General features: G+C 36.7%; 3 protein-coding genes across 3 annotated transcripts in view; all 3 read right to left on the bottom strand.

Moving 5' to 3' along the window:
• Positions 1-27,229, bottom strand: part of LOC139955788 (uncharacterized) — a 491,243-nt gene that overhangs the window by 413,158 nt on the left and 50,856 nt on the right. The gene's annotated exons all lie outside the window — the stretch shown is intronic.
• On the bottom strand, positions 19,606-26,915 carry LOC139955836 (receptor-type tyrosine-protein phosphatase T-like). The gene is made up of 4 exons (XM_071955166.1): positions 26,838-26,915; positions 26,065-26,219; positions 24,256-24,391; positions 19,606-21,922 (listed from the first exon to the last, which is right to left on the bottom strand). The coding sequence occupies exons 1-4, from the start codon at positions 26,862-26,864 to the stop codon at positions 21,848-21,850; spliced, it is 393 nt and encodes a 130-aa protein (XP_071811267.1). The 5' UTR covers positions 26,865-26,915; the 3' UTR covers positions 19,606-21,847.
• Positions 26,883-27,229, bottom strand: part of LOC139975624 (receptor-type tyrosine-protein phosphatase kappa-like) — a gene marked incomplete at its 3' end in the record, with an annotated part of 35,053 nt that continues 34,706 nt past the window's right edge. The window contains exon 26 of the mRNA XM_071983684.1: positions 26,883-26,954. Within this exon, the coding sequence (XP_071839785.1) occupies positions 26,883-26,954 (72 nt within the window). The remainder of the gene's footprint in view (positions 26,955-27,229) is intronic.

Here is a 27,229-nt window from a genome sequence, read left to right as displayed (position 1 = left end):
AGGCAGCCAGCCATGAAGGTTCTGCGGTGCTAAACCCCCCACGAAGATAAATACTATGCTAATTAACATAAGGTAGGCGTGAATTTGACAAAGCCAAGTTTATGATTGGACTAAGCCTTTCAAAAAAGTTTGGTGGTGGGGATATCCAGGGTAGGGAATGCACATGTAAGCAGCATACTACAGGTGGCCCAGACCCAGGCTGCGACCTTACCAGGGCAGTCCATCTGCTTTCGCGGGCAACTTACAGTAACGGGTTAGGGGGAAAATAAGTTTTTTTTTTTTTTTTTGCGTGCATTGAAGTCGGGGGAGATTTTTTGGACGGAATGCGCTCTCAGAAAAGTTTGAAAGTGAGTGCGGTTCTGTAGTAAACGGTACCGTAGTACGTCAAGTAACACAGGAATTTTTTGGAAATAAAGATCTCTTTGATATCCAGCTACGACTGTTTCATTGTTGATATTTTTTTCTTGTTTTTTCTGACACTGCGTTCCTTGGTGAGTTAACTTAAACTTATCCTAGTTTAATACTAGCCTATAACTTAAGAGTCATAGAATGTGCTTGCTACGATCGACCAAGACTAGTTTTTATTATCCTAGCCAAATCATTTTTCAAACACCTAGTACAGAACTTACTCCGTCTTATATACAATCACACTTTTGCAACGTTTGTAATATTCCTCGGCAACTTCTGGTAGAGTCTGAAAACGGCTGTAGTTACACTAAGGATTCAACGCAAGTCACAACCTTGATATGTCTAGAATTGCCTTTGCGGTTTTTGATCGCGATAACTTTCGTGGAAATTTCGTTGAAACTTCGTTGACAACCGTGCCCGCAGTAGCCTAAATCTTGTCAACGAAATTAACCGAATTTCAACTTTTTTTATCGATTTTTAACTTTTGTTATCGATCGTTGATTTTTTTTCAACGGGAGTTAAGCGAAATCAGTACTGTATCTGAAGTTAGTGCCCTACCTGTATGTATTAGAGCAATAAATGAACAAATCAGTTAAGTATATCACCATTTAATTTCTTAGGAGAACAACAACAATTATATGTTCATAATTTGTGGACAAAATTTGCATTACAGCATACTCTCACTTCATATGCAAATACCTAAATAAAAAAATCAATATTTAGGAAGGTATCATATTGATTCCACAAACTTGGATATGTTTACAACAACATTTAACCAATGATAAGATGTCATTGCAGAATTTATATTTTGAGCCCATGTCCACTTTTTCATGGAAATGCCCATAGGCCTATAGCCCCAACCCACTTATTTTGCATGATTTAATTTTATACAGTAAACATGATTAACATTACAAAATAACCAAATTGAGACCTCAAGTTTTTTAAATTGAAACATCTCAAATTGACCAACACATCCATCAGTTTCTATTTTATTAAAGATTTTTATTCTGTATTACCTGTACACAAGCTTTCTTCACTTAACCTAACCAAACTCTTTCATTTGTGAGTTATTATTAGGGCCATCTTATTTTTGAAAATTTATATAAACATGGACTAAGGGTTATAACCATTTGAAGGAAGATGTACCTGTCTGCTGACAGTCTTCCGTTACATCAATGACCATAGCATCTTGGTGAGTATATGAAGGAAGCTTCTACTATATATGCCTTATATACTGTATATAGGAGGAGGGGGATGCTGCTGTTTTATGAGCCAATATTGGAAGGAGTTGGAGCAAGATTCAGATAGATTTTATGACTGACTTTGCTTTTGGTGATAATTTCTACCTGGTAAGGTCACACAGCATTCCTGTTTACTGTACAGTACATGTATATATATATAACTATTTTTAGTGTTGTTAGGCCTATCTTTGGGGTGTTGGGGTGGGGATATGCAATGCGAGCAAAGTTAAATCTTCATTTATGTGCAGGGGTTGGTTGCGCGACAAGAAGGTTACTGTGCTTAAACTTATTTAGTTACAGTACACTTAATTAACTTTTAGTCAATGTGAGAGCTGGGATGGGGATTGTATCTTGGTGAGGTAGCAAAAATTCATTATTAAATGGATCCAATATTCCCAAAGTGCAAACATGATGTCCTTCTTGGAACCCTTCAACCTGTTGTCCCCATGAAGCCCACATAACCCATGTTCTTGATTTTGACGTACAGTACCTGGAAATCAGTGGATTTCATGAACCATCCCGGGATTGAGAGCGTCCCAGGTTATGGAATAGTTTTCTTTCACTAGGTGGTGATTAATGATAGTTTCAGTTACCATTGTTTCTTTGACATTGGATTTTTATCTCAAACAAAATACTTGTTTAGTGTATCTGGAGTATTAATGGCATGTCCCTGAAACATATTACCACCAAAACACACTTAGAGATCCCCAAATGCTACTGTACTCCTCTCTTTTACCGTACAGAAAAGGTACCGACCGAGTTATGCAAAATAGATACAGTAGGTAGGGGATGGTAATGAGGATGGGATGAGGGGGAGGGGGGTGTCATGTACCACAATATGTCCCTTGAATTGATGGAAACACTAAGGTTCCCCTGATTGTAATTAACCTTGCTACTTTGGCCAACCCTAACAAATATGGTTCCCTTACTGTAACATTATTCCCTTGGGCAAACCCTAACAACCTGACTTCCCCCTCCCTTTGACCTTGACCATTTCTCCATTAACCCATCTGCCTTCACAAACATGCCATCATTTCATCATTATTAATTGGTTGGTTTCAAATCACAATAGTCATAGTTTTCCAGAAAGGATCACATATTGAACTTGGGTATGTTTTTCACAACATGTCCCATAGAGTACATACTTTGTGTTTAATGATGGCGATGAAACAAAAAGTCTTGTTAGAGAGCAAAATGACAGTAAAAGGCTTTATAATGTAAAAATCTACATTCAGCATGACTTACTGCATTAGTTGGAATCATTTTGGCTAAAATGTAAATGTTTGGCAGAAGGGGTTTGAAATGAATGACTATGATTCTTGAACCTTTTCCAGTACTTGTTGTTCAAGTTTTCTCAACTATTTTCCCATGATTGAATCTTTTAACTACTTTTCATTTTGTTGAGTGCGTAGTGTTTGTAGCAATTATAATCATAACCAGGCAGTTATTTTTACCATGCTTAATTAAACGACCACAAATGTGGGAGAAGCAATTAAAGGGCGTATGGATTACAACTTAAACCTCGGGGTGGCTCCAATTCAACATTTTACTGTAACTCAAATTTGGAATCTTTTCAACTTAGAAAATCATTTCAGATGGAAAAAACGTAGATTGCTCTTGGACAGTTGTAGATACAGTAGGTGCAGGTTGGGTAGGGCTGGTTAATGTAGATTGGTCTTGGATGAAAAACCCACCGAACTATGACCCGGCCAGGTATTGAACCCGCAACCTCCCAATTGCTAAACCTCATTGCTTCAAATATATGCCACCGACTTTATCCACTCAGCCACACCACCGGTTTGTATTTAAACACAGTGACACTGACATCCAAATGCAAATGCAAAAACAACTGTTATCTCTATGTGATTTTACATGTCCTCATCATCATTTTCAACTGTTTGCCAATAACATACTATATCAGCCAAATCCTGTGACTGTGATGAGTAATGGTTATGGTAATGGTAATGGTTATGGTAAAGGCCAATCACTAACAGTATACGTATACGTACAGTTGTAGAGTGGAGTTGCAGGTTGGGTAGGGCTGATTCCTGTAACTGAAACTCGAAACTTGAACACAAGAGAAAAGTAAACAACGTTGAAGGTCTCTGTGCAACTGTATACATTTACAATAACTCTCATGAGGCTGCCTGCTATGTCCCTTTCAGTATCACATAATAGTGGTGAGCACCTGGTATGGGAATTTACTCAGGCATGCATCACGTCATTATTACTATTATACAAGTTGTCACGGTATCAGAGACCTCTACACAGTAGGCCAAGTTGGCTAATAACAGAAATCTTTTATATCAATAGGGTACCCGTTAAAACATATAGAACTTAGTAGAAGTACAGTAGTAGTAGTAGTTCGACTACAGTGATTAGTGAATGTTGCCATTAACATGTCCATGATTCAACTTACCAAGCGTTGAAGAGAAGTTAAACAGAAATAATAGAAACACGATTAAAGTCCCGGTTAGCAAGGTGGTTCTTCCACTTCTAGGCATACTGCTAGCCATTTTGTTAACATTGGAAATAGATCGCAGCCTTTGTAACACTTGGTAGTTCCTTCTTGTCACCCTACAGCTCACTCAATAGTGGATAGGTTGATGTACTATCGATGTACAATAGCCTATATGGAACGCGAAAAGGGAAACCATATTTCGCTGTCTAAACTAAAGTTGTTGCTGCTGTTTTATCATGGTGTTGCTCAAACTTACATTGTTGTCTAAGCTTACGTTGTTGTCTAAACTTACGTTGTTGTCTAAACTTGTCTAAACTAACGTTATTGCCCAATCACGTGATATAAAAAATATGGGCATTTCGCGCGAAATTCGACTTGCGCTGTATATACATACGCGTCGTTAATTTACTGACCAATTACGAAATAGTCAGTAAGATTGACACATATCCCGACCCAATTACAAGCCGGTCAACGCTCTTCACCATGCTACATACATGAGCTGACCCCGCCCACTTTGCTCCTCTTAGTAACTTCCCGTATATGCGAAGAACAAAGGCGGCCTTGTCCACAGGGCTGTTTTCCTAAACCCAGGCAGCAATAACGTAAGAAGATCTAGAGAGGACATGGTTAAAAAGAATTATTACGTACGTACGTAATAATACTACGTACGTACGTAATAATTATCACGTACGAACGTGATAATACTACGTACGTACGTAATAATATCACGTACGTCCGTCATATTACTACGTACGTACGTCATAATTACTACGTACGTACATAATAATTACTACGTACTTATATAGGGATTATCACGTACGTATTTAATAATTATAACGAATGTACGTGTTTAGTGATATAGCCTATGTTAACACTTGTCTAACGTAAGCGAGCCTACTTTATATACTGCGGGTGATACATCTTCATATCAAAGATGGAGAGGGATGAACTTGTTCGTATGTACATTAATTTAGGGTTTAGCCAGAAGGAAATCCTTTATTACTTTGACAGCAAAGCATCGGATAATAGTTAGGCGAAAGACATCTCAGGCGCATTCTGAGGAGCCTTTTCTTGTATCGCATGAAACATTCAGACATTGTGGATGTGGAGATTTTTATATTGTGGCAAGCCTAAGCACATACATTCCTGTGGTGTTAGTCGAACGAACGTCCCAATTGTCTGTCTCCGGCATTTTTTAGTTAACTATAAGTATAAGCTTGACTTCTGTGGTATACGTATCTTGCATGTTGACAAATATGTTACAGTATGTACCGCCACTTCTTACTATCTTCAGTATAGAACGTAAAATTATCACGTACCGTACGTACGTGATAAATATTACGTACGTACATAATATTTATTACGTACGTACGTTATAAATATTACGTACGTACCTTATAAATATTACGTACGTACGTAATATTTTTTTTGTACCATGTCCTCTCTAGATCTTCGTAAGAACCAACCCCCTGCGTATAGTAATCATATGAAGGCCACGTGGTAAAGCAATTGTTGAACAGCGCCGATGGCAACAACGTAAGATTAGACAACGAAATCAGTTTGCCCTTTTCCACGCGCGAAAAGGGCAAACTGATGTCGTTGTCTAATCTAAGTTTGTTGTTGCCTAAACCATGGAGCTATCTGTTTATAGCTCCATGCCTAAACTAAAGTTGTTGCTGCTGTTTTACCATGCTGTTGCTCAAACTCACGTTGATGTCTAAAATTCCGTTAAACTTAGCAACGAAATAAGTTTGCCCTATTCGCGTAGACTAGTGGGAGCTATCGCTCCCCTGTGCATAACTTCGAAAATGGTGGCTGGAACTTTTAAAAAGAAATATTGGAATGAACCATTATTCCATATGGGGAATGAAAGTAATTACGTACAATTATGAAAAGGGTATTTATAGTTCGTACACGTACGATGGTTGTTCCTTACAGCCTTGCCTTCTGGCATTTTCATCGGAATCATGCTGCTTTTTTTTTTAGTGTAAGAAATTTACTGCCATAACAGTACGCAGTGGCGTCGCCAAGGGGGGGGGGGGGGGGGGGGCAGGGGGCACGTGCCCCCTGGAAAACCTAGTGCCCCCCGAGTGCCCCCCCCCCCATCTGAGATTTGGGTTGTAAAAAATTTATATATATATTTTGTTATATTCAACTCCCATCATCTGAGTTGGTTTTTCATAAGGACAAAGCAGCACAGTAATTCGTATTTTCTTCAAATGAGCTGCGAAAAAATGAAAAAAGTTTATCCTTGAACGTCGGGTATCGAAGTCGTAACCCGCGCCATCACAACAGGTGTCGATATTTACATTGAATGTGTCAGTGCTCACGCCATAGCAGCGGATATACACGTCCGCTTCGCGAGCTACATCACTGTGAGAAGGGAGGGTACTGCAATATGTTGCCTTGGTCTGAGGTTGACAGGTTAGGAGCTGACGAAATGTGAGAATGTGAGGGTACGCAGGCACCATACTTGACTATATTTGTGGACCCATATATTAACCCTGTTGTGTAGGGGGTGCAGAGGTCATTTGAGGTCAGATGCTTGTAGGAACAAATGGCGAATGTTCACACCTGCATACTGAGCCATACTCGATGTGTGGTCAAACTTTGGATTGCATGGTGAGATCCCTGATAGGAGCCAATAACGATGCTGGAACCTGTTAGGCCTACATCTTAATAGATAATGGGAGAAAACGAGAAGGACAAGAAAGGAGTCGGGGGTCATGCACACATTAATTCAACAAATGTAGGTTCTATTGATAGGGTTAGGCATAATATCGACAGCATGTGGTTCGTATCCTCTGCAAAATTCTGCGCCTTGTTAAAATCATTACCTCAAAAATAGCAATTTCTGGAGATATCTTCAGATCGAATTTAGCATCAAATGAGGCAGCATTTTGCATCTAGCCCATCCTCCGTATGCGAAAATTTTCCAAAGGGGAGGGGGCAGTGGCGGCGGAACCGGGGGCTTGGGGGGCTCAGCCCCCCAATGAAAAAGTTGAGGGGGGAAATGCATGATAAGCCCCCCCCCCCATATTTACCAAGGCTCCGAAACGTGCATCTGCCCATTTTTCAATGCATACTTGTCGATCTGTCCGATGCACACGTATACTAAATAGGTGTAATAATTTTATTAAATGCTGGGGGGTCCCTCGGCCCGTCCCCTGGCTATAGACCACATTGTCACCCCAACCGCGTCTTCACGCCCCGTGAAAAGTGGAAGCAGTGAGTGTGAGTACCGGTAAGCGCAACACATTTCGTCTTAGGCCAATGACTTGCTTCATTTCAGCCAGTTCTCCAACATCCCCTTACTACACTCAAAAACGTCTTTGCGAGTACACTACGAGTAATAGCTACTCTCTTAAAACACCATCGAATATACAAATTACAATGTTTTTACAGACTTTAACGTGCAATCTGAGAAATTGCAGGCTTGAGACCCATATTTTAGGGCTAGGTATTCGCAGCATAAAACACTCGGGAAGTGCCGTTTCCGGCCATCTGGGGGTTTGAAAAACCCAAAATTTTCTTGTACGCTCATCGTCAACCAATGGTGGCGCTACGCTTAGATAGTCTCTACACATTAGCCCCCCCCCCAATAATTTTCCCGTTCCGCCGCGCCTGGAGGAGGCACCCACTCCCCTTAGACCCCTCCCCCAGGACGGCGATCCGTATCCACCTAAGTGCCCCCCCATCAAATGCTGGTGCCCCCCCCTGAGCCCCCAGACTGAAAAGTCTGGTGACGCCACTGACAGTACGTTGCTGTGGTCTAGTTCATATAACCAAATAGTCAAGCCCTGCAGTATAATAGTACGTACCTTACACACGGAATGACAGAATTAGGAAAATGATCTCTAAAAGGACACCTTTATGATACTACGGTTGTGAAAACCTAAGACAGTCCATCAGCTGAGTTCATAGAAGACCAAAGAAAGCTAAAAGAGTTTTGTTGTACCTCTCAGACAATTTCTTTCAGAAAGGCCCAAACCCTTACAAAGAAATGACCCATTGACTTTGTACAGGGTTAATTATCATTTGCGAATGACAGCGAATGACAGCGAATGACAGCGAATGGCAGCGAATGACAACGAATGACAACGAAGGACAGTGTTGAGAAGAGATAGAGTGATTAACGGAGTGGAGTAAATGCGGTTATTGGTTTTCTGCGCAAAAATAATTTGAAGAAAATCGCATGTTACGTGGTTGCAGGGTTTTGGTGTAATTTACGGTTAGAAACCACAGGGAAAGTTTTTGTGTGAGAATGCGCTTGAGTGCTGTGCTTTTACCTCTGTAGATTTATATAGAAAGATAACTGAAGCCGTTTCAAGATTATAGTATTGTTAGTTTCTAACAATTAATATCGGAAAAATGACGTTAAATTTTACTTTTTAAAATCAGACTTACAATTTAGCTTACTATAAGGTGCATTTATATCTTGTCCGTACTATACTAGATCTATACCCACGAAGTCTAAACTGTGATATCCGGTTGAAGCAAATGTCTGTGCTGTCGTTACTGTCATTCTTTTTAGTCAACGCAATTTTTTAGTGTGTACAACATATTGTCATTCGTTATGTGTAACGCAATTGTCATTCGTTTTAGTAACACCCCATCAGATGCATATTATAAAACTAATATAAAAAGGGGTCATGATTCAAATCCATCCTGTGCCAGAACTGGTCCAAAGCTGTTATCACGACCCACCATTAGGTAGGCTACACATCCATGCGTGTGTCAATGGCGCTGAAGGCGCATCACCCCCGTGACCAGACAAATACCCCCAGACAAATACCCCCGGACGATTACCCCTCAGTCAATCCCCCCCGGACGATTATCCACCGGAAAATTACCCCCCCCCCTCGGACAAATAGCACCGGAGAATCACCCCCAGGACAACTACCACCCGGACAGATACTCCCGGACAATTACCCCGAAGAAAAAAACCCGGATAACTATACTTACCCAACCGGACAACTACCTCTTCGGACGAATACATTCGATGCCAATTTCAAAGTAATTGACACTGTTCACGTGAACTACTTTCACGGCAGAATTTGCTATTCAGAATAATTACCTGGACATGTTCCCTTTTGTTGTTGAGCAACTGTTTGATCAGTGACCATCAAGCTGTTAACATAGTTAGTTAATCATATAGTGCATCCATTTATTACTTTAATAGACACATGGTAGCCCTTCACTGAATTGGACATTATTAAACAGCTTTAGGGTTTATGTCTTGAGCTGTAGAGCTGTTTTTCTCTTCGTTAGTGTCCTACACTCACATGAATCCAGTTTGATCACAGTAGGCCAAATTTGTTATAGAAAATGTGTGCAAAAGAAAGAAGAAAGGTAGGTAACCTCTAAGGCCCGGGGTGTTTATTGAGTTGCTGTAAAATCCATTTTTGTTTTCAAGTCACTAGATGCCATGTTGTGCATACATGCATTGGCTTTATATTTATGTGCCCCCTTCCCCAATTTTTCTCAAACTAAATTGCTTTTCCAGAGCAAATCCTCTGCCTTCTAGATGAAAATTTGTCATACAAAGTGAATCTTTGGACTGTCAGGGGTTTCAAAAGCAGTGTTCAATCTGTTGTCTTAAAACTGCCATTTCAATTGCTAGAACAGCCAAATGAATGATAAAAACATGAATATTAATATCCATTTCTTTCCACAAACGCAGTTTACACGTACACTAGATTATACGAACCAAAATATGGTTCCGTCGTAAAAACCGAATGCATGCAACACTGCTGTGTTACTGACCAATTATTACGACCAAACATTCAACGTATAATTTACAAAAACTCACCAACGATATGAATATATTCTTTCATTGAACATTCCACCATTTTTCAAACAATAAAAAGCCCTGCTAATTATCCTCTTCATGTGTTCACACTTGCAACATGCTAACGGCCCAACAAAGTCGTAGTTAACAAAAAGCAGGCTATTAAGGGAAACACACTCATTAACACTGCATCATTTCCGCATTACGTTTTGTTGTCTTAGCACTAGAAGTAACTCATGACGTTGAAAAACGTGTGATAAATACTATGTAGCCTATCACTTACATGCACAGTGCTCCACGATGATAACACATGGAAAAGCCATACCAAATCACACCCATCCCCCCCCCCCTCCAAAAAAAAAAAAGCTGTATCGGTTAAAAACTATTGCGGAGAATATCATCGATGTAGTTTTGATTCCATTAATTAAAATTAAATCATCAATGACTGATGAAAATATTGTATTTTGAGCATCAAGTTTGTGTAAACACAATTTGTTTAACGAAATATTTCAACACGATCGCATTTGCTATTTGGCTAGGCTTAGTTGTCAGTATAGCCGGCTAATGGTAGGATAGAATAATCACAGAAATTAGAAAATTGATGAAGTTTTTTTTCATTTTGGTTATGGTAACACATGGGGTAGTAAAAGAAATTTAGCTAGGATACGCTATAATGTCTTTCCTACATGAAGTCAATTAATTCTACACATAATATTACCTTTTAACATTTGAGAATCTCACGGCTCCATTTGATGACAGATTTTTTAAGACTTGCAGCATAACGATTGAACGTAGTGTTATAAAATAGTAATACTGCCTCTTTGATGTTACCGAAAAACTCCATCGAGAGACCGTACAGGCCCTTTACATATTTATCTAGGTCGAGGATTCAGTTTTCCCAGGAGAAGTTTTAACTATCTTATTGTATCATGTTACAGGGCCTTTTCCCAAAATAGATTCCATTGTGTCTGTGGAACATTCGAGAAGGTTCTTCTCACGTGGTATGGAAGTTTCCATAAAAAAAAAAGGGGGTGGACTTCCAAACTCCCAACCAATCAGGGCAGATCAGTGCCAGCGCACTTATTTTTATATCATTAAGTTAATACAGGATAAGCAGGTTATTGGCTGCCTTCTGATTATGCGCAGTGGGATTTTCGGTAGAGTAATGTATAAAAGGCGGCATGGGCCCGTGAGTCTATCACTTCGTCACTCCTTTGAGTACGTAATTGACGGAGTCAGATCATTGTAATTTTATTAGAGGAGAGAATCGACAGAGAAGAAATTATACCGATCACTAATCAAATCCGATCTTGTCAAATTGTTTTTCTGAGAACTCATTGTTTTCTTCTATCGCCCGTTCGAGACATCTCCTGAAGAAGCATAAAATACGGCATCAAGATTGATGATTGATGATTTATTTGTTTCAACACATAGTAATACAAGCTGAACAAGACAATATAATTGCAAATAAGTAAAATATGTGAAAGGAAGTAAACTAAGAAACCCTTGTGGGCTTAATCGAATAGAGTACTCCCATCAAAGAAAATAGAAAACCTTAACACCTAAAAAAGAACCCACCCACCCCTCCCAAAAAAAGAACAGATAACCTTAACAAATAAGACAAATAACACTACCCCCCCCCCAACCACCACCACCTACTCCCACCCCTTACAACGGATACAATCAATAAAGGCTTTCATAGTAATTTTTCAGATGTCGCCTGAATGAAGCCACGGAAGTATATAGGATTTCAAGTTCATCCGAAGATTGTGCCACAAAGAAATAGATCGATAACGGAGGCTTTGCATGCTCTTTGAATTACGACAAAAAGAAGCAGGTAAATGACCAGCTTGTCTAGTATTATAATTGTGAATAGAGTGACCAATTGTATAAAATGTAGCAAAAGAACTTAGAAGCAGATTGTTCATAGCACGATAAGTAAACGTCAGAACATTTAAAGAAATGAGATCAGTAAACTTGAGCCCGTTTAAGGAGGAGAATAAATGACTGGTATTATCACGTGGAGCTGAAGACGTCATGTGCCTCACAGCCCGTTTTTGGAGAATGACAAGCTTATTAAGGTTAGTATTGAAGGTACCAGACCAAACTGAAGAGCAGTACGATAGATGAGGAAATATAATACTATAGTAAATAGATCTCAGAATTTTCCTTGGAAAAGTATATTTTAACTTAGATAAAATACCTACACCTCTAGAAACTTGTTTACAAACATGATTAATATGGACTTTCCAAGAGAGCTGAGAGTCAATATACACACCAAGAAATTTAATATTATCGACTCTTTTAAGGCAAATACAACCCCAGTACATCTCTCTCGCGAGTCCCGATATGATATTACATGTCGGAGGAGCCGGGCTTGTTATAATATTACAGTAGGTTGGTCAACAGAGTAAAAAATCATACAACCGAAGTGTCTGGAAGGATGCTAGCACACAGTTTCATGAATATCAATCTGTTGAGGAGTATACTCGTTTATTTTAAAAAGTAAAAATTCTACTGCAAATTAAATTAAATTATACTATCCATATCATCACATGAAATGTCCCAAAGGATTTTGATGTAGCTTAATTGTGACGAAGAGGCTATGTGCACGTATAGTCGTACAAACGATTAATGCACTTATATATAAGGCCACCTTGAAGTAAAATTCGTGTATTTTGTTTCTATTTGTACGGTACCAAAGATCCAACAATTTTTACATTATTTTTATAGGCTCTCTCAAAATGTTATCCGTCCACCAAAGTATCCACACACTGTGCCGCTCTATTGCGTACAGTACTAAGAGGTTTGTAATGTGTGCACATTTTGTGCCTCAGCTGATGGTGCTCAGCTCCATGTATGAATGTATTCATAACGCAATACACTCGCAATAAAATAGTTACCTGTTAAAAGTGTTATAGTAAAAAAAAAATTATATTGACAAATAAATCAAAGTATAAAATAAATGTACTACAGACAATTAAAAAACTGGGAAATAATATATTCTGTTATTTACATATGTGGATTGATATTATTTATTGTGACTGGATCGATCTCCTCTTCGTGCCTGCTCGCTAAAAACTAGCGTCGCATTGTGTAACAGGGTCGTTGCAGTATTGATCTTCTGCTGTAATTGAGCGCTAAATCGAGCAATGAACCACGGGAAGACTGCGTTAGCTATAACCGATTTTGGCCTAGGGAAAGTATGTGTAATATGTGTTAAAATGGTTTAAAAAAAACATACTCGAGCCCTCTTGCAGCCCCTTGAACTCACCCCACCCTAAACCACACAAACAAACTAATAATTATGCCACATAAACTAATTTACATCAGGTGCGTAGCCAAGAGGGAGGGGGCGTGAAGGGGGCAGGTGCCCCCCCATATTTTTGTTGTATTGTTAAGGGTATGATTAGCAGTGCCCTACCCAAAATTTAGTGTTTGCTTTGGCGTTCAATAGCGCGTATATGGTGGGCGGAGCCTCAGCGATTGAATAACATGTGCCTTAATATAAAGCTAAACTCTTTTCCTCTCTCCGTCTCACAGGTAAGATGATGCTTAAATCTCTTTCATGTGAATATGAAAGTATTACTTGGTTGTTGATTGAATATTTGTCGCTATTAAAAGTCTTTCATCATGGCGGATGGTCTAGATTTGCCATCGATACATGAGAGTTAATATTCGTTATAAACGAGACCGTCAGGTTTGCATGTATGATATTTCTGTGTTATCATGGGCCTACGCATATTCGCATAACAATTGTTTGTCGTTAAAGTTCGATTAGTGGTACAAAATAATAATTTACACGAGTCATATATCAGTACAAAAGTGACTAATATCTTGATGTTGTAATCACAGTATATTATATGTATCTGGATGCCGTAGATGTAATATTTTAGGTAATTTCTTGTAAGTAATGTTGCTCAGTGACCTAGCGTTCAGTGACCTACTGTTTTTCCTCTCTCCGTCTCAAAGTCTTACATGTAGCTTGGTGGACTGGTGCTTGTGTCCTGCTGCCAGTGGAGATTGAGAGTTGCGAGTCTTAAAAGTATGATTTTATGATATCGCTAGAATTTCAAAAGAGAAAATGCTAAGATGCAACTTACAAGTCCTGGGAAGTGCCATTTCCAGCGATGTGGGAGGCATTTTCAGCCAAAACTTTCTCGTATGCTTTGCGCCAATGAATGGTGGCGCTACGCTAAGATAGTTTGCAATGCAGTTTCTATGGCTCTGATAAATTAACACTACACCAAAATCTTCCAATATTAAATGCTTTTATCAGTTAACTTAAATGATCATTACTTGGCTGTACAGGGACCTGCCCACGCTGGGCGGCGCCGCCTCTGTTAGAGGCTGCCCTTAATGGCTGCTAGCTTCAAACAAGTAAGCTGTTTGCTGGTACACGTGTAGTGATCACTGAACTAACGTTGCCTTGTTCAGTGGTACTGTAGTGGTAGTCATGTGCTTTCGTACAACGCAGGACGTACTGCCTAACGTATGCGTGTACATTGTTATATTTACACGGGCAATCGCTGCAATTATTAAACATGTAGCTACTAAAGTACTTTTATAGAAAAACTTCTGCATCAAATAACGATGAACAGTAATTGGATTGGAAAATAAAGCAAGCACATCCCAGTCTGTAAAACGAACGTACAACTTTAAGTTCAAGTACTGTGGAAAATACGGCAAAGAAGAGTAAGCATGCAGCAGTGTTTAAACTGTAAATGGATTGTGATTTATGCCGTGAATTTGATAACAGACCGTTTAACAGGGAAACGTTGGAACAAGGCACCGTTTAAATAACTAAGACTTGAACGTATACAAGATCATGGAAAATGCATGGCTCACCTAGATTCTGTTAAACGGAAATAAAAGGTCAGTAAACAAGGTAATATTGCTGTTGAAATTGTTCCAGCTGTTTCTTTTCAACACAATTTGGCTTTTGAATTGTTTATACTTTCTGTGCAAGCAGAGAATAGCACACTGAACAACCTATGAAGCATTATATATGTTACTCCTTACCTTGGTGAGAATACGTGAAGGACAAAATGTTTGTAGGTCGCAATGCCACTTACATTTAAGTAGAACGTGCAGGAGATACTGGATTGTAAGTTCAAATGATTGTAAATCTGCTCATCACTATTCTTTAATATTTGATGAAACAAATGATTATTCTCTCCATGAGCAAAGGATTGTACGTACACAGTACATAGACAGTAATGGGAAAATTAAAGTGAGCTTCTTGAAAATTATTGATTTTTTTTCTTAAAAGCTCTGTAAGGTTACCCGGTCACTTGCCATACAAAAATTACTTGGATGTCCAGAGAAGAAAGTACTTGAACCATCAATACAAGATGACACAGTACTGGGGACTCAGTCCTATGTTTGAAAGATACACTGCTGAGTGTGGTTCATAGCTAAGGGAGACATACAGAGGAGCGAGGAAATGCAGTAGCTGCTGGACTGTACCAATTTGTGTCAAAATTATCAGTCAATTATTATGTACACCTTTATCACTAGGCTATGTGATGTGCTATCAAAAGTTATTATGTGCTGTCCAGAATATTTCAAAACGTGGATGTCGACTTTTCCACAGCAATGCAATTAAAAATCATTCATTGTTACTATGCTACAAGACTTGAAATCTTTTGACGAGGACAACTTGGAAGCCCTAAATGAAGCAGGACTGCTCAAGCAGGGTTGAGGTAAAGCTAAGTCATGAGAAATACCAAAATTCCTTTCATGGATAAACTAATTACAAACGTCAATGATAGATTTGTGGATGCAGATGTACCAGGCCTATGTGCGTTCAACAATTTTGACCCTGCCTTACTAAAAGTTCACGAGAAGGAATATGGGAATGATAATATAAAACTGGAGTAAAGAGAACAACACAAAAGGTAAGAAACATTCCATTCTAATATATTTCTTTGAGGAGTTTACATGAAAACTGATATGGCTTAAAACAAGCAAATACCGCAACCCATAATACTAAACAATTTTCTAATAAGCACAGAATTTTTTGATCTGTCAGATTTTTCTTACAGCTCTCAAAGAAAAGTTGTCCTTTTCATTCAACAGCAATTTAGAGTTATACAGGGCTTAACTTTATAAAGTGGTTGTAGGGGGAATTCATTCAAAGACATCGTGGAGTGTTAGCTCAGTGGTTAACACCGTTGCCTTTCAATCATAACATCCCCGGTTCGAGTCACTCCCAGATTAATGTATGTCGTCCAGTTACAGAGTTGTTGACAATTAACAATTCATAATCATGGACGTTAAATATGAATGTGAGAGACTGACTTTGGTCAGCTTGCGGCTTTGATAAGCCAATTAGGCTTCTTGGCGAGTTCCTGCTTGCAGGAGGGTCTAATATACATACATACATACATACATACACCCATACATCATGAGCTTCAAGTACTCCAAAGTAGCATAATCAAGCAATTGAGCACCATTAATGCAGCAAACATTTGGGGAAACCACCTCCCCATTTGACCCCTCCGCCACGAAGGTCATCAGCGTGCCCGGCACTCAAAAATTCCTGGGAACATCCCTGATTACATATAATGTATTTTGCCAATCTTTTATTTTTTTAGTAAGTAGATGTTACATGGAATTATGTATATTTGTGTATGCGATAGAGATATTGTCATGAAAAAATTCCCCAAACTAGAGACGTCTTATTCAATTTGAAAGATATGACAAATTTACATAAGACTGAATAATTTTAAGTCTTGATATGACATTGTCGAGCCAAATATGCTCAATGCATGCGCGCACAAAATAAACGTAATTAAAACAGGTTTGGCAATAGCTTAATTTGGTGGCTAAATGTTCAAATTTGCAAAAATCCTGTAGGGTTTTGTAATTAAGTGTTCTCGACTCTCATCTAGTCGTTTACTCTCTGCGCCACTGTCTGACCCCAAATAAGAAAAGATAGAGAATATAAGTGGATCATAATTGTTTTATCTGAATCCCAGAAATTTATTCAGTCATTTTGATTTTATTTCGTTAATGGGTTTTGTCATAAAGATATGTAATATGTTTAGAGGAAGGCTTGCTCTTTGTTGTTTTCATACATGTACCCTTTCAAAGTTCAGATGCTTCAAAACGTGACAATTTATAGAGTAATTCCATGATTCTATGGGTGTTTTAGTCGATATCGCTAATTAGTTTAGTTTAGGAGAAAAAATAGGATCAGTAAGGAGAGACGTCAAGTCCTCATCAAGGACCTGATGGGGGAAAAAAGATGTATGCAGAAACAATAAATCATGTTGCATTTTCCTAAAATCACCAATTTTTAAGCATTCTGATTTTTTTTTTAAAGACAGTACAACTGCCTTCCATGAGCGACATTCTTACAAACATTAATCTGCTACAATCTTTCTGCAACTGAAGACAATGGACTCTGGTGTACATTCCTTCCTGTACAGAAACTGAAAGAGTCAATGTATGCTTAGTTCAAATGTGTACTGTTTCACGCATTCATCTTGTTTCATACTGTTTTACATTGCAGAACATAGTGGGAGAACAATGACATAAACAGTGAACATCTAGTTTCCCTTTTATACTGGTAACCAATGTAATTATTTGCAAAATATATTTGTGAGAGTAGTTTTGCAATTCAATTTACCATTTTTTATTTAGTTATACATGTGACTGTGCACACCAACTCAATTTTCTTTTAATATTGGTAAATTGATTTTTGTTTATGGTGGCATTGTGAAAACGATGCCTTCATGTCAGCCTTCCTAACGCAATTATTTTAAAAGGATGCATGCAATCATGGTTAAAAACATAAGACACATTTTAAATGCTGTTTAAATGAGGTGTTAGAAGAAAAGAGATGGACAGAAACGAGAGTGTGTATATGTCACCATTTTAATGGTACACTATGATAATCTATATACGGTGAGGCAACTGACTACTATATGAATATTAATAAGATGCTAGTGAATACGTTCTTCTAAACTGTGATTCACACAAGACAGTAAAACACATAGTACTTGATGACATTCCGAATACTTGCAATAAGAATACAACATAAAGAGGTAGTTACAATACTCCTTGTTCTTCAGCAACCAATATGTAGAATTACTTTTATGGCTGTGTGTTCTAGATTTGACAAAAGCAATTAAAGTTACAACTTCCGATCAAATCTTTAGCGTGAATGAACGTTTGATCACAGACAAACTCCAAGGCTTTGATCCAGGAAGGGGCCAGGGTTGAAAACAGCTAGGAATCAAACCGGTGTTTACAAATATGTTGTCATTTAACTCCTGGATGTAATTTACCATGGCTTTTGGAATAGGTAGTGTTGTAATTTTCCCCAGAGTATTTAACATTCTAAGTACCAAGTTATACTCGTAGAGTTTAAGAAGATTCGAGTACTGAGCACCAGTGTCCATGAACAGCTTCTAGAATTTGAGGAGTACTTTTCATCCAAATACAAATAATTTTTAAATACTTTGATTTATTCAATATATGACAAACATAAACTTAAAGAATACTGCCAAAATAGAACGATAAGCAGAACATACATCATTCATGAACTATCTACATACACACAGTTTATAATCAGTAGAACATTGAACCAATGGAAAAGATATATGTATGCGGTACTATCATAGGGTAAAACTATAGAAAGCCAAATAAACCATAATGCGGTTCTCTGCTGTAATATTCAGTTTTACATTATGCTTTTTCTTTCATTAGGTGCCAATGCAATACCAATTAAGTACTCATCGTTAAAAAAAACTGATAGTAAATGATCATGGAGACTAAATATGAATACTCTTTAGTGAAGTTATTACCAGTGGCAGATTCGGTATCAGATCAATTTATGATTCTTCTGTCATCATAAACTCAAATGGGAATTCATGCTTTAAGATATGACATCATAATACTTCCATGCAGAGTGCACTCTGGGAATTCGAACCGCAACATAGGTACACTAGATTTCATCATGTATTATTACAAAGTTTAATGAAAGATAAAGAAAGGAAACTGCTGTAAATGAAAACAAAATTGACTGTAAACTAGCAAATACTATTTACACTAGAAGATTCCAGTTCTGAGCACCAGTGTCTATGTACAGCTGCTAAAATTTAGTACTGAGTAGGAGTATCTTTCATCGAATTACAAACACTTTTGAAATACTTTTGATCTATTCAATATATGAGAACCATACACATAAAGAATACTGCCAAAATGGAACTATAATGAGCAACATACATCATTCATGAACTATCTATACACGTACGTAAATGTACTAATGAATAGGAGATATATTTGCAGTACTATCATAGGATAATTCTATAGAAAGCCAAACAAGTAACAAAATAATGTTGTTCTCTGATGTAATATTCAGTTTAACATGCATCCATCTTAAAAAGGATCCAAGTACCCATTGAGTACCTATAAAGTACTCATCCTGAATGGATAAGAGTACAAAAGATTACAGTAAGGAATACTTGTAAATGTACTCCAATAGAAATCAATCTTGGATTATGAGCAACAATACATATATATATGTGTTTCATCATCATATTTGGGTTTAACAGATAACCCTTGTTATATCTATCTATCTTTATATATATATATATATATATATATATATATATATATATATATATATATATATATATATATATATATATATACATATATATATCTGTTAAACCAAAATATGATGATGAAAAACAGTTAGGCATTGTCATGAAAGCTTATCCAAATTTTATTTTAACAACTAAAGTATCAATATGGTGGTGTGTTTACTGAGAGATTAGCTAAAGAACTTCAATTAACTAAGCATGTCAGCATTCATGTATATGGGTCTCATGAACACCAAATCCTATATTAAACAACTTGATTTAATAATAATATCTCAATGGTGTCATATTAACTTTTAAACCAAAACCTTCTGTGTTGGTTTCTAATGAAAGACAATAATTGTTCATATAATAACACTTCATAATGTAGAAAACAGTTAAAGCATGATTTATGGCACGTACAAGGACAGAGAAGGAGATATATACTAATACTGCTTGCTTTGATGAAATCATTTTCATTACTCAAAGCTTAGAAGAAAACAGAATACACGTCAAGTATGTCATAGTAAGTTGGCTATAAAGCACAAAAGTTACAATTTCTGATTTTTGTGAAAGACAAGTACTTTTGGAACAAGCTTAAATATTAAGAAAATACATCACAAAGCTCTTGTTGGGTGACCCCACAGGACTGATCAACCTTACCACAGATGCCGGGCATAGGCTTTAAACTGACCACTGATCATTATAACTCATAACATATACTTCTTGAATTAAGGTAAAATCTATTATGTCTATTATGATATCAAGATATTGAATCATAGGTAAAGGCTACTGATCATGTTACCTTAAGTTCAGACACTGGGATAAAGATAACATTGTACTGATCCTCTGAACTAGTCACACATTCTGGACATAAGACAAAGACACTAAGAACCTGTTAAAACATAAAATAAGACAAAGGTAACCTACTACTGATCCTGGTAACCTTATTATTTAACGCTACTGGAATATGCATTGAAATATTGAAGAATCTGTTAAAACAGATAATGATATAAAGGTAACCTACCGCTGATCCTGTTAACCTTACTACAGACACTGGGATAAAGATATCATAGAACTGATCCTCTGAACTAGTTACTCATTCTGGGCATAAGACAAAGACACTAAGAACCTGTTAAAACAGATAATGAGATAAAGATAACCTACTGCTGATCCTGTTAACCTTACTGCAGACACTGGGATTAAGATGACATAGTACTGATCCTCTGAACTAGTTACTCATTCTGGGCATAAGACAAAGTCACTAAGAACCTGTTAAAACAGATAATGAGACAAAGGTAACCTACTACTGACCCTGTTAACCTTACTATTGAAAGCTACTGGAATATGCATCATATAATGATCTTGATACATTCCGATGTTAGTATATCTTTACAACAAAGAACAAGCTGAAATAAGACAACTACGTGAAACATAAGAATATGCTTAATGCTACTACTACTGTATCATGTTTTGACTGAGCCATAGTTGTGGAAGCCAGCTGTCTATAAACTGTCTTTAAAGTATTGGCAAGAACATTCATTTTTTTATTCAGCTGCTGGATGATTAGATGTATTCCTATTTTACACGTCAACACTTAATTAACCTCCATTTTAAAATCTTTTTTAAGATGCTAATAAAATAAAGTTATCTCAAATATACTCTTAGATTTAAATAAAAGAGCTACTGATATACAAAAAAGCTACATTCAACTGATCATTATTAATAGTGAGAAAGAATAGTCATATTTCATTACAAATACTAACAAAACTATTGCATTTTAATAAAATAGATTGCTTTAAAGTTTATTTAAAGTAATTTCAGAAATGATTGATGAAAACTTGGAGAGTGTAAAAAGTATCCGCTATTCCCATTTAAAATCAAGAAACTACGATGTTCTCATCACCCCATTACCAGTTAAGAAAGAAAGTGCCCACATTAAATGGTCAAAGTTCAGGTTCAACAAGGTCATTGTTTTCCTAGGTTGATTTCCTCTTCACCCTGACCTATTCATGGACTTTTGTTTGTTTTTAAATGAAAATGTTTTAAATGTTGATTTCCATATTTCAGGATGCTTATCTGCCTTAGTGGATAGGATAAGGATTCTTCGAAAATTACTTGTTGGGAAGTGCACAAAATTAGTACAATATTCACATCAATATTCACACACATAAGCATTTCTGATCAATCATAGAAATAAGCCTTAGCTGTATGATATTGCATGCAATTCGAAAGTTACAAATGCCTAGAAAATACAATGATTGGTTGTTCCATGATGTAAGGATTAGCCTATACTGGAATAGATGTGAGTCACTTTGGGCTAACATTCCTTCCTATATTTCTCTGATCAGAACTACAAATTTTCGTATGTGCTGCTTTCCATCTCCAAGTTTATCAGCACTGCATCAAAGATACACTGGTACTGCTCCTAAAACATCAATTCAAAAAAAAAAAAAATACAAACTAGTGAGTTCTTCAACAAATGCACAATCGATGGAATATCAATGCAAAAGCCAGATTCATTGTGATCAACATGATAAACTAACCTTAAACTTTGATATGCAAAATGTACACACTAGAATTTTCCAGAAGAATGATAGTAAATTAACTTGAGTTGAATAACTAAACAGAGAATAATAACATTTCTTTAAGTTAAATGAATATAATTTAATCCTAAAGTTATTTACACCCATAAACATTTCTGATCAATCATAGAAAAGAGCCTGTATGATGTTGCATGAAATTCAAAAGCAAACAGTGCCTAGAAAATACGATGATTACTTTTTCCACAATGTAAGGATTAGCCTACTTGGATATATGTGAGCCACTTTGGGCTAACATTCCTTTCAGCAATTTCCTTTTAGCAATTCCCATACACAAATTGATTGTGATCAGCATGATAAACTTTGATATATATAGGGTTACAACGGATCCAAATTTTTGGATCCGGCCGGAACCGGATTTTGCCGGATAGTACATGAAATCCGGCCGGAACCGGATCTTTTCATTACACAAAAGAAAATCATTAATAAGAAGTTGATATATGAAACAAGGAGCAAATCTTAGGTGAAGTATACGCATATTATAAAGAAGGTGAAATTAAGACCCCATTTATGAGATTAAGTATGACTTAAAGTGGTGTAATCTACATTCTTTAATAAAATAACTACAATATAATTTTTGACAAGCTTGATACAGTATGTAAATTTGTTTGCTGGAAAAATACTGCATGCTACCTATGAAGTTTGTTTTAAAAAGGGAAGCTACATTTCACAAATCTCATACTTTATACTGAATAAAAAGATTATTTAATTGTTGTTATAACACTGCTATCTGGATTAAGAATTGTCTTTTATTATTCATTATTTGGTAATAAATTTTTACACTGCAATATTATCTGTAAAATGAAAAATAAAAGCACTGTAACTTTTCAGAAGTGGAAGAAACCTTTCCCTGTAATAAAACATTTTAAAGATATAGTTATTTAAGGAATGATAGCTTGAAACCTCAAAAAGGTTTAAATATGGAAATCATTTTGTTAGATCAGTCACATGTTGTTAAATTATTTACTAAGATAATTGTCTCTGTATGTGACAACTGTAGAAAGGTTACTTTTGAAATTGTTTTCATTGTCAGCTCTGGAATTAATCTTTTTTGATGAGAATTAAAGTTATTCTAAGGTTTAAGAATGAACTTTAAGATGAAGTGGTTTTTGTGGAATTAAAAAAAAATCAGATGTATTTAACCATATAAGAGATTGTTTCACACATAAAAATTCAGAGAAAACATGAATGCCAACAATAATGGGAAAGTAAAGATTCAATGGAACAGTATTTGACTGATAAGTATATGAATGGTCTATTTTAACTGCACAATATTAAACTGATGAAGGCTGCAAGAAATGATTTCACTGCAAACTGTATTTGTTGTATATAGATTCATATTATTACAGTAATTGTATTATTTTGGTTGATCTTTAGAAACAGTGGGTCAGACCAATGAGAAAATTAAATTAAACATGTTAAACCTAATTTGTCCTTACTTTGAATGTTTTATTAATTTTTGGAAATAGATTACATTGATTTAAGTTAATTCCAACACCTTTTTAAGGAATAATTCAGGCCAGATTTTGAAAATGATCCGGCCGGATATTTTTCAAAATCGGAACCGGATAATTGCTCACTACCCCGGCCGGATAGTCCGGCCGGACCGGATATCCGGTGCATCCGTAGATATAATATATACAAAATGTACACACTAGAATTATACCAGAAGACTGATAGTAATATTTACTTGAGGTAAATAACTAAACAGAGAATAATAAAATTTCTCTAAGTTAATTGAATATAATTTAATCCTAAAGTATTCTTATCATTATTTCATTTTCATTCATGATGACAAAGTATCCTTAAAGAGCCAGTATGATTATATTCATAAAATTTCTACCCTGAGCATTCCATTCGCCATTAGATGTACACACATATATACACTGTTGTAAATGGACTCTGAAGAGTATATTCCCTTTCTCATCGGACGCAAGTAGGGACTAGACCATCTTGACGTCACACTAGGCCTGGATATTTTGGTGATGAGGGTTTTGCACGTTTTATAACAGTCTGTGTTTGTATTGTAAAGCAGCAGTCACGTACAAAGAAGAACATTCCTTCCTTGAAAGAAAACAGTCAGGCCAGTAGATACATGTGGCATTTATAACATCATTTGATTACAAATATTTAAGTAGACAGATTAACAGGTACATACCAGGTTTTGGATCATGAGTGGCTGAGCTGAGCGCATGTTGCTAATGAGTTGGAATATATCAACTTCCTTGACTGCTTGAGCTTGATCCAAAGCTGCTACTAATCCACAAAAGACACCAGTCCTACCAACACCATTCCTGTAGGTAAATAATATAATGAAGGTGTTGGTGTAAATAAGGCAAGGATTATAATGGAATAGTGGAGCTAAAACCAAGAAATATATTATCATAGTTACACATCAATGGTGTACTCTCTTCAGGGTCATAGCCTGGGTAAAATCAGGGGGGGGGGGGCAGTTGAGATCAGCTTTGTCTAAGAAATTACAGAAATGAGGGTTAGGGGATGTGTTCCCAAAAGGGACCATAACGAAACTATCTGAGCGGAGCACCACCAAGGCGTAGGTTACCCCGAGATTTCACATAGAAAACTTCCCGGATTGCTGGAATTGGCACTTCCCATTCCTCTTTAGTTGCAACTAAACATTCTTTATTTTGAGAATATGATCAACGATTGCTGACCACTGTGTTTTTTGGTTGAAGGTTCAGCTGTTGTATCACTGTTACTCGCCATTGCTGTGCATAAGTTACACGACTAAAGAGCTTAGCCTACAGAACATTGACTTCAGGTGTGTACTGTGTAAGGTGTAGGTAGTGAAACATCATCCGTAACCAGTATCCAGCATCGGCACTTTCATATTCTCCATTTTTTGTTATTCTAACAAAACTGTGAAAACCGTCATCATATCAGCGATTGTGCATATACGTGATGAGTGGTTAAAATAACTACGGTGTTCTTTTTGACCCCATTCCAACAATATGTGGCTAGAATCTGTACGTTGCACGTTATTAATGAATGAAATCAGAATAAAAGATACGAACATTTTGCTTAAACTAACTGAAAAAGCATATCCTGTCCAGGCTTTCACATTACTGAAGGCCTACTATTATTGAGGAAGTCAAAATCTCAGGGGACAACTGCCCCTCTGACTCCCCCCCCCCCACACACACAGGCTACGGCCCTGCTCTTTAACATATTGAGGCATAAGTCAAAGGTACACATTCATCAATCATAAGTTGAGCATCAAACACACATTGTACTGAGGGCATGCTCTCATCAAGCATGAAACGTCAATACAATACATACATCTGACATTATATTGCAAAGCAACCATTATAATAGCATTTATTCAGCAAACTCTCTGGGAAATCACAACAAGCACACTCTGTGTGCATAACATGGTGCAGGCACATGCACACTGCTATAAACTTGAGAAAACGCAAACATCCAAATCATATTAAATTCATACATTAACCTTGTAATGCGAAGTGCATAGTTACTCACAACAAGCAAACACCATGTCCAGGACATTCTCTCATAGAAAATAAGTATCAACCTAGAGACAGACAACATCTACCTATCAAATTTCACACATGCATTATATTGGTTTGGCATTTAGTTAATAATAAGCAATAATAGTAACAGCATTAGGCTTAACTGTTACACACATTACATATAGCCACGAAAAATATGCCTTTCAATTGACCTTATTAGCCCTAAACTGCAGGTTGTAAAGAACATATGAACACTTTTAATGAGGGTTAATGAGCTACATGAAAGTACCAGCATGTTTTCTAGATGGAATACAATATGTTGCTAAAACAACCAGCTGACATTATGGACTATACATACTGCACTTCATCATTTGTCATATTTGATTAGAAAAAAGTCAATAAGTAGTGACATCTCATCTGAATTAAGGTATAGTGAGGGCACGACCAGTAGTTGAACTATGTTAACAGCGACAACTTACATGCAATGTACCAGAACACGATCAATTGCACTTTCCTTGCACCACTTGCTGAGCTGATGAATGCAATGCAACAGCAGCTCTGGTGAGTTAGCGACTGTCTCGTTATTTGGCCAACCAAGACACTGCATTTGCATCACGGTACGGATATTCTGAGACTATTTCAAAGACAAGACATACTGTTAAAGTGATTGGTCATTGCAATAGGTCTTTGAATAAGTGGGCCAGATCTAATAACACAAAAAAAAAAATGATTACTATATATTGAATATGAATTAAGGACTAAGTGGGAAATATATATGAACACTTATTGTATGAGATTAAGAATTGATTCAGTGGCATCAGAATTGTAATATGTATATTCTGTCAACTGAGCTATAAAGCTATTGATTGTCGGGATCCTTTCTTTTGTATGAGGTGGGTGGTCCCAGTCAGAAGCCACTACACTGTACATACTGTGTAACCATGGATCTCACCTTACATCCAAGAAAGAAACAGAGAGAGATTTAATGAGTAGAAAAATTTGAACTCCACACTAAAGAAATATTAAGCCAACTCAACTTTGAGTTGACAGAAAATTGGATTCAAGATTGAATACACTAAATTTCTGTTTCAAACAAACACTCAGAATTTGGCAATATTTTAAGTATGCCATCAAAGATACTGATTTTTGTTGTTTCTCTTGTCAAACTGTATTTTATTTTGTTCTCTTGTTAGTGTGATCAGCTCTTCATAAATAAACAAAAATAAGTTAAATAAGTCAAAAATGAATTAACCTGCAGAGCTTTGTTAGTAACTTCCATTTTGCGGACACAAATAGAACCTCGATAATCTGAAGAGAGAGGTGCGATGGTGAATGTGACTGGAGAAGAATCCGACCAGTATTGTTCATCCTGTAGAGAAAGATATATTTATTATAAAACAAGTAGCAATAACAATGCTATCACTGCACAACACAATGTAAGGAGAAAGGGGAATTGGTACAATGAAGAATGATGATAATGAGATACCATCATTATACCATGAACACTTTTTATGTGAAAATTGATGTAGAGAAACAGAATTCAATAGCTGACTTAATAACAACAGACCTTTCATTTCAAGGCACAAATGTATCATTGCTACAACTTTTTGTAAAAAACAATTATTCAATACAAAATCCTGAGAA

The sequence above is a fragment of the Apostichopus japonicus genome, chromosome 2 (assembly GCF_037975245.1).
Source record: "Apostichopus japonicus isolate 1M-3 chromosome 2, ASM3797524v1, whole genome shotgun sequence".
Lineage (NCBI taxonomy): Eukaryota > Metazoa > Echinodermata > Holothuroidea > Aspidochirotida > Stichopodidae > Apostichopus > Apostichopus japonicus.
This window is presented reverse-complemented; position numbering and strand designations above follow the sequence as displayed.